We start from the raw sequence: 13,972 nt of genomic DNA, 5'->3' as shown, positions 1-13,972 counted from the left end.
GGGCAGAGAGTCGCTGATTGCCGCCATTACTAGTAAAAAAAAATGTCCCCGGATTTAATTTTAGAAATCTGGTCACCTTACTACAGAGCCCCTCCCCCTCTATGTTCTGGAGATGAGGAGAGCAGGAAGAGTTTTTAGTCCTGTCCTAGGATGACGACTCTCTGCTTCCTCCAGTAAAATGAGGGAGCGTTGTCACCCTATTACAGGAAGTGCATTACTGGCGGGATCACCAGGTACAAATAAAGGAAACAAAGCCTAAAAAACAAAAAAACAATGCAGCCACCACATCTGTGGTCTGGTTGGTAAGATGCAATATATTATATTTTTTAGCTTGTTTTTTTTTTAGCTTAATGTTACTTTGCACTGTATCTTTCAGACTGCGGCCTCAGTTTATCCGGCAGCGCTGCCTCACCCGACACGCGGGGACCTCTTCACAGAGCGTCGCAGAGAAGCTGCTGAATTCCTCGCTGTCAATTTTGTCGGATGGGAGGCAGGAAAGGAACCTGTATGAGGAGATGGTGGCCAATCCACATGACTGTCCACTCCATGAGGTAGGAGCATCTCGAAGGGAGGACATGGGACCATTAGATAGAGGAAGAAGAGAGTTGTGGAGTAGTATTTATGCTTAGAAGGCCACAAAATTATTAAATTGCAGGTTTAGGTTAACCTCTTCCCACCCAGACTCAGCATCACTTTAACCACTTAAGGACCAGAAGGATTTGCCCCCTTAATGACCAGGCCATTTTCTGCAATATGGCACTGCATCACTTTAACTGACAATTGCGCGGTCGTGCGACGTTGTACCCAAACAAAATTGGCGTCCTTTTTTCCCCACAAATAGAGCTTTCTTTTGGTGGTGTTTGATCACCTCTGCGGTCTTTATTTTTTTCGCTATAAACAAAAAAATAGCGACAATTTAAAAAATATATATATTTTTTACTTTTTTTTTGCTATAATATCCCCCAAAAAAAACAAGAACTAATTTCTTCATCAGTTTAGGCCAATATGTATTCTACATACTTTTGGTAAAAAAAATATCACAATAAGCGTATATTGATTGCTTTGCGCAAAAGTTATAGCGTCTATAAAATTTCATATTTTTTTAGTAGTAATGGCGGCAATCTGGGATTTTTAGCAGGAGAGATGTGACACTTTTTGGGACCAGTGACATTTATACAGTGATCAGAGCTAAAAAAAGCCTCTGATTACTGTATAAATGTCACTGGCAGAGAAGGGGTTAACACTAGGGGGCGATCAAGGGGTTAAAAGTGTTCCCTCGGGAGGTGTTTCTAACTGTGGGGGGGGGGAGGGGACTGACAGGGAGTAGAGAAGAGATCACTGTTCCTGATCACTAGGAACAGCAGATCTCTCTCTACTTCCCTGACAGAACGGGGATCTGTCTGTTTACATTGACAGATCCTCATTCTGGCTCTGTGAGGAGCGATCGCGTGTGGCTGGCGGACATCACAAGCCACGCGCATCAGCTCCAGGGTCGCACGTGCTCCGCTATAACCCTTCAAGCGCCCACAGTACAGCTACAGCGATTCATGCAGGAGAGCCAACCTGCCACCATATAATGACGGCCGCTGGTCGGCAAGTAGTTAATAGAGTCTGAAAATAGTATTTTTACCTCTACCTACATTATAAAAGAAAAATAGTGGCGCTGATATCGCAGTATTACAATTAATACTATAATGACAAATAAATTAACACCATGTGACAAGTAAAAAACATTTAGTGACAATAATTAAAGTCCATAAAAATGAATCCAATTTTTTTAACTCAGTGAAAAGTCTTTCTATAGCCGTAGTACTATATCAGATCTTCCACCACACCGTATGTGACTGTGATTCCGCTCCCCTTTTAAGAAACGCACTCACCAGCTTTAGGTCCCTTGCACTCTCATGCTCGGCATAAACGCTTTTACCCTCAAAGGGTTAAATACACCCACCGATATCCAACTGTGCAAACGGAAAAGGATCTCTCCACATGAAAATAAAATAAGTGCTCCAATAGTGTGATAACGGAAAATCAATGTAAAGTGGAGCTCCGCCGTTAAAAAAAAGCCAGCAGCTACAAATACTGCAGCTGCTGACTTTTAATATTAGGACACTTACCTGTCCTGGAGTCCAGCGACGTCGGCAGCAGAGGACGAGCAATCGCTCGTCCCACCGCCATCCTCGTGAGGGAATCAGGAAGTGAAGCTTTCCGGCTTCACTGCCCGATTCTCTACGGCGCATGCGCGAGTCACGCAGCGCCATCCTCACTGGTCCCCGCTGTGTTCTGGGAGCCGTGTGTTTCCCAGAACATAACGGGCGGGGGCGGGAAGTGACGCACTACCTGCAGAATCCCCGCAGAGAGGACTCCCGGAAGTGGGTGCAAATACCTGTCTTAGACAGGTTTCTGCACCCCCCTGCCCCTGAAAGGTGTCAAATTTGACACCAGAGGGGGGAGGGTTTCCGATGAGCAGAAGTTCCACTTTAGGGTGGAGCTCCGCTTTAATGAACAAAATCTTTAACAATTACACTTGCATAAATCCAAATACAGTCAGCACAAAAGACAATCCTCCTGTTTACAGCCAGTGGTGGTATATTGTGGTCACGGCAGACCCGCGGTGTACAATCTGTGTGTCACCCTCACTCGCTCCTCAGACTCTTAACATCATTTCTGGTTTGGCGTCAAACGTCACAGCTGGTTGCCGTACAGCTAGATCCGACGCGTTTCGTCATCACCACTTATTAATGGGATTGGCTGTACGGCACGGCAATCCTTTCCTTTATAGTCCTCACGTTGATTGCTGGCGGAAGTGTTTTTACTGCGCATGAGCACAACCTGTGTCCCTGCAATCACAATAGACCAGTTTTCTAAAACTTCTAAAAATGGGAAATCTTTCGCAAATCTACCGCAAATTACCTGGGAGACTGGAAACCGATGCTCTGGCCCAGATTCCTGTGAATTGTAGCAATGCTCATCTATTACAATAAAGCCAGCTACTCTGCAATATCCATTGCAACAATTCTTTATTGGCTACATGGCAGGATACACCAGTAACACGCTAACGCATTTCAGCCAAAGCCTTACTCATGCATGCTATGTGTAAGGCTTTGGCCGAAACGTGTTAGCATGTTACTGCTGTATCCTGCCATGTAGCCAAAAAAGAATTGTTGCAATGGATATTGCAGAGTAGCAGGTTTAATTGTTTCAGGAAAACCTCCTTTGTTGAAAGATATATACACTAATTTCCCCTTTTTTGGATCTTGTTTTCAGTACTCCCCCTTGCCTCCGCCCTGGAGTCTCCCGCCACTCTCTCACTTCTCATCACTAGCCTGTAAGTCTCAGTATCTGCAGAGGAAGGAGTCGAAAAGCAGCCTTGACTGGTGTCATTATTCTCTGCCATCAGAGGACCTCTCTCCTCCTCATGTGAGTACCTGTCTTTTTAAAGAGTAACTCCACTTTCATGGGAAAAACGCAATTAAAAAAATAATATAGCATATACAATAGCTTTACAAGCCATATTGTAATTGAATGTTATTACAAATTATCTTTCCTTTGACTGAGACAGAAGTGCAGTAAAAACCACACTATTTAAAGCGGGAGTTCACCCATTTGTAAAACAAAAATGTTTCTCCCCTTAGCTTCCTGCTCGTTCGGTCTAGGGGAATCGGCTATTTGTATTAAAATATGAGCAGTACTTACCCGTTTTCGAGATGCATCTTCTTCCGTCGCTTCCGGGTATGGGTCTTCGGGAGCGGGCGTTCCATCTTGATTGACAGCCTTCCGAGAGGCTTCCGACGGTCGCATCCATCGCGTCACTCGTAGCCGAAAGAAGCCGAACGTCGGTGCGGCTCTATACTGCGCCTGCGCACCGACGTTCGGCTTCTTTCGGAAAATCGTGACGCGATGGATGCGACCGTCGGAAGCCTGTCGGAAGCCTGTCAATCAAGAAGGAACGCCCATTCCCGAAGCCCATACCCGGAAGCGACGGAGAGGATGCATCTCGTAAACGGGTAAGTACTGCACATATTTTAAAATAAATAGCCGATTCCCCTAGTAAAAACGAGCAGGAATCTAAGGGGGAAAAGTGCCCTCTATGGGTGAACCCCCGCTTTAATAAATAGGTAAAATGGTATAAACAGAGCAAACGTAGTCAAAACATAGCCAGAGTTCGGTAACCAGGATGGGTAGTCAGAGCGAGCCAGAGAAACAGGAGTCCAGAGATCAGCAAAGTCTGGTGCAGCAAACAGGATCAGGAGCCAGAAGGGGAAAACACAGCAGAAAGAGTCTGGATATGTTGAACAAGGCAAAGGCACAGAAGATCCAAGGATCAAGCAGGAAATGAAGACCAGGTGAGTCACTGCGGCGACGATGACGCGGCGACGTGCGCGAACCCGGAAGTTCAAATCTTTCACGCATGCGTCGAATCACTTCAACGCGATGCGCGGGTTCTCGGGCCAGCGGACATGTCCGATGAGTCGTACTGACCATCGGACATGTCCGGCGGACAGGCTTCCAGCGGCCATGTTTCTTAGCATGCTAAGAAACATTTGTCCGCTGGAAAACTGTCCGGTCGGCCGGAAAATTGTCCGGTCGGCCCTACACACGAGCGAACATGTCTGCTGAAACTGGTCCGACGGACCAGTTTCAGCGGACATGTTCGGTCGTGTGTACGAGGCCTGAGAAGGAGTTCTTTCAATCATGGAGGCTCAGTATCATATGTGGGTGTTATCCTAGTCTGTCTTCATGCAAATACAGCCTGCCTAGGAACGCCTACTCTTCCAGACTGACATCAAGGCATTTTTGGCATTTGCATAGCCCCTTCCAAAAGTCAGCCTACTACTTGCATAATGACTGAGGGCTCTGGAAAGGAGTACTGAGGCAGAGTACTGTGATGTTTCCAGGAAGCTATGTACAGCCCCCTGTCGGCCCCTCCCCTCAGCCATGATTTCTCTGCATTGAGCAGTAGAGGACACATAGACCCAGTATGGTATTTGTGTTGGGAGTCAAATTATAAGTAGATTTAAAGTTGTGTTTTTATATTCTTTTTTTAAATGGAGTTGTTAAGGGTCAGAACCTCTGTCAGGTTTTTTTTTTCTTTCTTTTTTTTTTTCTCTAGGGAAGAGAGGGAAAGTCTAATATTTTCTGTTGTCACTGAGCGGGAGTAGAAAGGAAATCTTCCAATGGGGACACTTGTTCCAGCAACATCTTTCTAAGACGGGAAAAATAAATAAAAAATAAAATAAAATATGCCAGTTGACTTGAGAAAAATCTGATTTTGCATCTCATCCATTCATTTTAATTATATCTCTTAACCCCATATTTCTTTCTTTCTTTTTCTTTCTTTCTTTTTCTTTCTTTCTTTTTCTTTCTTTCTTTCTTTCTTTCTTTCTTTCTTTCTTTCTTTCTTTCACTTTCTCTTTTTCTTCTCTTACTTTCTTTGTTTCTTTATCTTTCTTTTTCTCTCTTTCTCGCTTTTTTCTTTCTTTCTTCTCTTTCTTTCTTTCTTTCTTTCTTTCTTTCTTTCTTTTTTTCTTTCTTTCTTTCTTTCTTTCTTTCTTTCTTCTCTTTTTCTTCTCTTTCTTTCTTCTCTTTTTCTTCTCTTTTTTTTATTTTTTTTCTCTCTCTCTTTCTCTTTCTCTCTCTCTCTCTCTCTCTCTCTTTCTTTCTTTCTTTCTTTCTTTCTTTCTTTCTTTCTTTCTTTCTTTCTTTCTTTCTTTCTCTTTCTCCTTCCCTTTCTCTCCTTCGCTTTCCCTCTTTCTTTCGCTTTCGCTCTCGCTCTCTTTCTTTCTCTCTCTGTCTTTCTTTCTCTTTCTCCTTCCCTTTCTCTCCTTCGCTTTCCCTCTTTCTTTCTCTTTCTCTTTCTCTTTCTTTCTCCTTCCCTTTCTCTCCTTCGCTTTCCCTCTTTCGCTTTCGCTCTTGCTCTCTTTCTCTTTCTCTTTCTTTCTCCTTCCCTTTCTCTCCTTCGCTTTCCCTCTTTCTTTCTTTCTCTTTCTCTCCTTCCCTTTCCCTCTTTCTTTCTCCTTTTTTCTTTCTCTGTTTGTCTCTCTCTCTCTCTTTTGCCTTATCCCACTCCTAGGTCCTGCTCGGTGTTCTTCATGCTTCCTCCTCAGGATTCCTTCAGTTAAGGGATCAGTCCTCTTCCCTCACCTGCCTGCTTCTGCCGAACTCTCCCATTGCTTGGATAGGTAAATGCAGAAAATGTATTTCTAAAACATATCTTGCACAGCGTTGTAATATGAACAATGCTGTCAATTGGAATGGCATTGTTTGCAGGATAGGCACAAGTGCATAGTCTTTTAAGTTAAGGTTAAGGCTATATTTCTACTTTAAAAAGGGTCAAATGTAAAGCCATATGTCATGATTTCAGCACCTTTATAAAACTATTTGATTTTCCTTTAACTGGAGATCATCATAAAACAAGGTGACTGTAGTCTGTATGGGTTGTACACATGGGCTTACAGACGCATCAAGACACCAATTTGAGTTTTGATTCAACATATCCTAAAATATATCCAAGGTAACAACTGTGCTAAAGTGCACTTACCTTGTGGCATTTGCAGATGCCTGCGTTAGTCCTCATGTAGATCTCTGTGGATCTCCCAGGCTGTACACAGGGCATTGACTTCTACTCAAGTCTAGATTAAGCTTCACCCCCTGTAATCTAAATACCATAGCCCCATTGCCCACTGAGGTTCTAGCAATTTACATTTGAATGAGATAGGTGGGCCTGAGCCCCTTGTTATTCAGAACTCCAGTGACCATTAGAGGCAAGTAGCCGGATTCAGGTACAGTTTCGACAGCGTATCAGTAGATACGCCGTCGTAACTCTGATTCCGCCCCGTCGTAACATTAAGCGTATGCTCAAACTGAGATACGCTTAAATGTTGCTAAGATATGACCTCCTACGCCGTCGTATCTTAGCTGCCTATTTACGCTGGCCGCTAGGGGCGTGTACGCTGATTTATGCCTAGAGAATATGTAAATCAGCATTCGTGAATAGGCATTCACGAATGTACGCACGGCCGTCGCAGTAAAGATACGCCGTTTACGTAAGGCATTTTCAGGCGTAAAGATAAACCACCAAAAAGATGGCGCAGCCAATGTTAAGTATGGATGTCGGGACTGCATCAAATTTTTTAAGTCGTTACCGTAAGTCGTCCGTGAATGGGACTGGGCGTAAGTTACGTTCACGTCGAAACCAATGAGTCTTTGCGGCGTAATTTGGAGCATGCGCACTGGTATACGTCCACGGACGGCGCATGCGCCGTTAGTAAAAAACTTCATTTACGTGGGGTCACAATGAATTTACATACAACACGCCCACATCTTCCACATTTGAATTAGGCGGGCTTACGCCGGCCCAGTTACACTACGCCGCTGTAAGTTAAAGCACAAATTCTTTGTCAATACAAGACCTGCCGCTCTGCATTACAGCGGCGTACTGTATCTGAGATACGCTACGCCCGCCTATAGATAGGCACATTTCTCTGAATCCAGCTAATGGTATTCAAAACTTGAACTTAGATTTATGGTGTAAGCATACAGTCAGTAGGGCAGGAAAAGCAGTTATGGATGGATTCCATGGTCCGCTTATGTCTCCAGCAGGATTTGCTTACATACCTAGCTGTAATTATACAATGCATGGGTGCTTCTTATCCCAGTCTGGCCCTGATCTCTGGTTTACTCTCTGTGTCTCAGGGTGTGTCCTCGAGGTGCGTCGGTATCAGCTGGTAGTGGAAACTCTGCAATGCAAAGAAGAGGACGTAGAACAACGCAACAGGTAACAACACCTTATAATTTTTCATAAGATGGTTGTCCAGCAGAGGGGCCATGATAAAAGCCCATTCCAACTCTAGTGATCTGTATAGAGGAATCAGGACCTCCTTCCTCCTGCTGGTGATGCATAACTAAAGATCGATAAAAAAAAAAAAAGAGAAAGGTCTGGTGAAGGGGTAAAATAAAAAAATTTAAAAAGATCTACACGTAGGAACTAGGACCTTCTTCCTCCTCTTAGTGATGCCTCTAGTGATAAGTAAAGATCTATATAGAGGAATCAGGACCTCCTTCCTCCTGCTGGAGTTCCCTCTAGTGATATAAAGATCTATATAGAGGAATCAGGACCTCCTTCCTCCTGCTGGTGATCCCTCTAGTAATAACTAAAGATCTATATCAGGCATGTCCAAAGTCCGGGTTATTTAGACATATATATCTTTTGTGGCCCCCGACGATCTCCCAGCGCCGGGGCCACAAAAGATGTATATGCCTTGGAACGGGACAGGGAGGAGGCAGGATGAGCCCCGCCACCGTACACACACAGGAGAATTTCCTGTTTACTGGCGGCATTTGTAATGGAAAGTCTCGCACTGCCATTGGACGACTGTTCTGTCCATCAAAGGAGGGGGGACTTTCTATTAAAGAGCACGCTGTGTAAACAGAAGATTCTCCTGTAATAAATTTTTGGTGCTCGTGAGTGCATTCCTGGCAAATATGGTGCTTCATTCCTGGCAAATATGGTGCTGGCAAAGATGCTTCATTCCCGGCAAATCGTGCTGCATTCCTGGCAAATATGGTGCTGGCAAAGACGCTGCATTCCTGGCAAATATGGTGCTGCATTCCTGGCAATGGTGTTGCATTCCTGGCAATGGTGAGTGCATTCCTGGCAATGGTGGGTGCATTCCTGGCAATGGTGAGGCTACATTCCTGGCAATGGTGAGGCTACATTCATGGCAATGGTGGGTCTGCAGATGGGCACTTGTGAGGCTGCAGATGGGCACTGACACTTATTTTGCTTCACAGATCTTTATTACATTTTTTTTTTTTCCTGAAACTTTGCTCTTAAAGTGAAGGTGTGTGTTATACGCCAATAAATACGATGTATCCAAATAATACGCCCAAGCTCATCTTTTCACCACACACAGCCACAAAGGCAAGATAATTCTTGTTGGGCAGTGTATTAGTTGCTCGGAGAAACACACTTAGACCGAATTTTAATGGTTCAAAGAATGTCAGGCAAAATGGTCGGACCTCACGCATGTTCACTTCATCAAATCTGGCCCTCTTTGAAAAAAGTTTTAGACACCCCTGATCTATATAGAGGAATCTGCTTCCTCCTGCTGGTGATCCCTCTAGTGATAGCTAAAGATCTATATAAAAGAATTAGGACCTTCTTTCCCCTGCTGGTGATCACGTTTGTAATAAAGCTCTATATAGAGGAATCAGGAAATCCTTCCTCCTGCTGAAGTTCCCTCTAGTGATAGCTAAAGATCTATATGGAGGAATTGGGACCTTTTTCCTCCTACTTGTGATCCCTCTAGTGATGCATCCCAGAATTCTGTTTGCTTTTTTTACAATCATCTGAAATAAGTACCCACAAATCTTACGAGTGTAGTATTTGCATGGACATAACCTCCTGAGAAGGCTCAGGTAGCAGATATGTGGAGTATTTGTAGTTGAAATAGAAAATGGTCCATCAACAACCACACACACATAGGTTGGACTTGTGTATTTTTTCAATCTTACCTCCTATATAACTATGTATGTAACCACAAACGCTCAAACTGAATGAGTGTCCCTGCTGGTACCTTTTTTAACTTGCATACAGATGAAACTAGAAAATTTGAATATCGTGCAAAAGTTAATTTATTTCACTAATGCAACTTAAAAGGTGAAACTAATATATGAGAGAGACTCATTACATGCAAAGCAAGATAGTTCATGATTACTAGGAACAGACGATCACTCTGTACTTTCCGGTCAGAACGGGGATCTGTTTGTTTACATTGACAGATCCCCGTTCCGCAGATGGCCGGCGGGCATCGCGGCCGCTGGACACGCGCATCAGCTCCCCCGCCATGCAGCGGGCGCGCCTGCTATAGCTGTACAGCTACGGAAATTCACAGGAACGAGCTGCTGCAGTATAATGACAGCGGCTGGTCGGCCAGTGGTTAAAGGGGTTGTAAAGGTTTGTCTTTTATTCTCTAAATTGGTTCCTTTAAGATAGTGCATAGTTGGTTTACTTACCTTTTCCTTCGATTTCCCTTCTAAATGTTTTTTTTCTTTGTCTGAATTTCTCACTTCCTGTTTCTACTCAGTAAGCCTGCCCCCATCATCCGAGCAGTGGAAAGTCATTTAGAACAGCTTACTGAGGAGGAACAGGAAGTGAGAAGTTCAGACAAAGAAAACAAAGAAAAAAACATTTAGAAGGGAAATAGAAGGAAAAGGTGAACCAACAATGCACTAGCTTAAAGGAACCTATTTAGAAAATAAAAAACTAACTTTTACAACCCCTTTAACCACTTAACGCCCGCCGCACGACTATTTACGTCCGCAAAATGGCACGGACAGGCAGATGGGCATATATATACGTCCTTGCCTTTCCGCGGGTCAGGGGTCCGATCAGGACCCCCCGCGGCGGGCGGCTTACCTCAGGGAGCGATCCGGGACGACGGCGCGGCTCCGTCGCGATCGCTCCCCGGAGCTCTGGAACGGGGAGAGCCGTATGTAAACACGGCTTCCCCGTGCTTCACTGTGGCGGCACATCGATTGTGTCATCCCCTTTATAATCGATGACATCAGACCTACAGCCACACCCCCCTACTGTTGTAAACACACACTAGGTGAAGCCTAACACGTTCAGCGCCCCCTGTGGTTAACTCCCAAACTGCAACTGTCATTTTCACAATAAGGGCCCTTTCACACTGGGGCATTTTTCAAGCGCTTTAGCGTTAAAAAAAGCGCCTGTAAAACGCCTGAAAGAAGCTGCATCTGCAATCCCAATGTGAAAGCCTGAGTGCTTTCACACTGAGGCGCTGAGCTGGCAGGGCGTCAAAAAAAGTCCTGCATGCAGCTTCTTTGCAGCGCTTTAGGAGCGGTTAATACACCGCTCCTAAAGCCCCCTTCCCATTGAGGAAGCTTTTTTTAACGCCAAAGCGCCTGAAAAGCGCCTCAGTGTGAAAGGGGTCTTAGCAGCGCTTTACCAGCGTTTTTCGGGCGCTGACAGTGTGAAAGGCCTCTGAAAGCACTTGGGCTTTCACATTGGGATTGCAGATGAGGCTTCTTTCAGGCGCTTTACAGGCTTTTTTTAAACGCCAAAGCGCCTAAAAAACGCCCGAAAAACGCCCCAGTGTGAAAGGGGTCTAAAGAATGCCCGCTCCCCACCCGGTGGCCCAAGTACTGCACTTCGGCGATCCCTGTATGACACTTGCTGGGTTTCAGTGTTAACCCTGCCTCTCCAATACGATCTAGAATGGCCCCTATGTGTTGTAGGTGCTCTGCCCAGGTCTGGCTAAATATGGCGATGTCGTCTAAATAGGCACATGCGTATTCCTGGAATCCGTCCAATAACTGATCGACCATCCGCTGAAAAGTTGCCGGAGCGTTCTTCATCCCGAATGGCATGACCCGAAATTGATACAGGCCAAACTGGTTGTATAGCGCTGCGGGCTCTGTCTCCCTCCATCAGCTCGGCAGTTAGTACAGCTTTGGATTTGTTGCTGGCTACCTTACCCCTGGCTTCTAGCAGTTCCTTTAATGTCTGCCGCTTTAGCGTAGAATAATCCGTCTCCATCGGTAGTTCACATTGCACGAATTGCGCTTATCGGCTGTAAGGTTGGATCCCGTCGCTTGCCACCAATTGTAGCGGAGTACAATATTAAAATCCACGATCTCTGCTGGTAACCAGGGTAAATCCACAGTCAGCGCTGAAAAGTAAGGCAATGTCCCAAATCCCCCCCAGTAACCGGACGAAACACAGCTCTGGTAGTCAACTGACTTTTTATTCACAGGCTTTCATATTTATATAATTCCCCATGCAAGGGGTTTCCAACAGCCAAACAGATTTAGCAGGGGTAATACAGTGAGGACCACATGGGGAACTTAACATTTTGGATAATTCTCCCATCAGGCATTGCTGCACGAGGGAAAAGTCGGTTGATAGCTGGGGTCTGGGGTTATGTGTTGTGGCAGTTCGGTTTAAAACACCGATTGGGCAACATAAAACAAAGTACTTGAATGCTAGTGGCTTACGGCTGCTAGCATACGAATTACTATGCCCACATAAGACCCAGCAGAATACATAGCATATAATACAGATAACCCTTTGACATGTAACGTCCAGCTTTCCAGAAGTGGCTAGGTTTGCCACAGGCCTAAACTGAGGAAAAAAAATGTTTATATATGTTTTTGGGGGATATTAATTACAGCAAAAAGTAAAAAATATTGCATTTTTTTCAAAATTGTCGCTCTATTTTTGTTTATAGCACAAAAAATAAAAACCGCAGAGGTGATCAAATACCACCAAAAGAAAGCTCTATTTGTGGAGAAAAAAGGACGCCAATTTTGTTTGGTAGCCACATCGCACGACCGCGCAATTGTCTGTTAAAGCGACGCAGTGCCGAATCGCAAAACCTGGCCTGGGCATTTAGCTGCCTAAAGGTCCGGGGCTTAGGTGGTTAAAGAGTAACTCCACTTTTGTTAAGAACAAAATATTCACTTCTGGGTGATGTAATTGCAGGGATTTTACCAAACATTGTTGCAGATTCCTACCTTTCATTATTCTGAAGAAATAGCTGGTTGTCTGTGTCCAAGTGGGTCTTTTTATATTTTATAATTATTAATCAGCTGCAGAATTCTAATGAGGAACGTGGAAAGGTCTGCATCCCTTTTTAGATGTAATTTTATTGTATTTATTGTATCTCCAAAAATGAAATTTTTGTTGCAGGGGATGCCCAAAATCTTTATTTTAGTGCAGACTTCAGGGAAAATTAGTGAGCCAATCACACAAGTAGGAAATTACATTTCTGGGGGGGGGGCTATTCACACCTAAAGGTAAAACAAATCTTAATGTCTAAGCACAATTTCAAAATTTTGACATGTGTGAGCAAAACAGTACATATTATCACAACTACTTGTGCATCCAGGTTGACTATAACGCATTTTTTTGGTGGTAAATGTTAATAGGTATCTCCTTTTTTTTTTTTTTTTATTATCAAAGGGGAAAACTGGGCCAAAATAGTAAAAAAATTACTTTTTTTTTTTTTTAACCGCTTGCCGACCGCCGCACGACTATTTACGTTGACAGAATGGCACGGGCAGGCAGATTGTCCTACAGGTACGCCCCTTTAAATTTGCCGCCCACGCTCATGCCGCGTGCCTCGCGAGTGCAGTCTCAGGTCCCGGGAACTCGACATTCCCCTATTCTGTCTCGTGATGCTGTCACTGATGACCGTTTCCCGTGACCCCTTCACTGTCAGTGTCATTTTTACAGTAATCACAGTGCATTTTTATAGCACTGATCGCTGTGAAAATGACAATGGTCCCAAAATGGTGTCAAAAGTGTCCGATGTGTCCGCCATAATGTCGCAGTCCGGATAAAAATCTCTGATCGCCGCCATAACTATTAAAAAAATAAAATATTAATAAAGATGCCATAAAACAGTCCCCTATTTTATAGACGCTATAACTTTTGAGCAAACCAATCAATAAACGCTTATTGCGATTTTTTACCAAAAATATGTAGAAGAATACGTATCGGCCTAAATTGTGGAATTTTTTTTTTTTTTAATATATAGATTTTTAGGGGATATTTATTATAGCAAACAGTAAAAAATATTGATTTTCTTTTCAAAATTGTCGCTCTTTTTTTGTTTGTTTATAGCGCAAAAAATAAAAATCGCAGAGGTGATTAAATACCACCAAAAGAAAGCTCTATTTGTGGGAAAAAAAGGGCGTCAATTTTGTTTAGGAGCCACGTCGCATGACCGCGCAATTGTCAGTAAAAGAGACGCAGTTCCGAATCGCAAAAAGTGGCCTGGTCTTTGACCACCAAATGGTCCGGGGCTGAAGCGGTTAATATAACTGTATATTTCTTGCTACTACCATAACCTACAACCAAAGAACAACCCAAAGTGAAGCTTATTTTTTTCTGCATGCGGAGAGAACAGGTTCACCTTACTGTAGACTAACTGGACCGTCTCTG

At 44.0% G+C, this 13,972-nt stretch overlaps 1 protein-coding gene across 1 annotated transcript in view; it reads left to right on the top strand.

The window, feature by feature from the left end:
* Positions 1–13,972, top strand: part of CTC1 (CST telomere replication complex component 1) — a 126,379-nt gene that overhangs the window by 53,820 nt on the left and 58,587 nt on the right. The window contains exons 9-12 of the mRNA XM_040346774.1: positions 377–551; positions 3,268–3,420; positions 6,074–6,182; positions 7,696–7,777. Of these exons, the coding sequence (XP_040202708.1) occupies positions 377–551; positions 3,268–3,420; positions 6,074–6,182; positions 7,696–7,777 (519 nt within the window). The remainder of the gene's footprint in view (positions 1–376; positions 552–3,267; positions 3,421–6,073; positions 6,183–7,695; positions 7,778–13,972) is intronic.

This window comes from Rana temporaria, chromosome 3 (genome assembly GCF_905171775.1).
Source record: "Rana temporaria chromosome 3, aRanTem1.1, whole genome shotgun sequence".
Lineage (NCBI taxonomy): Eukaryota > Metazoa > Chordata > Amphibia > Anura > Ranidae > Rana > Rana temporaria.
This window is presented reverse-complemented; position numbering and strand designations above follow the sequence as displayed.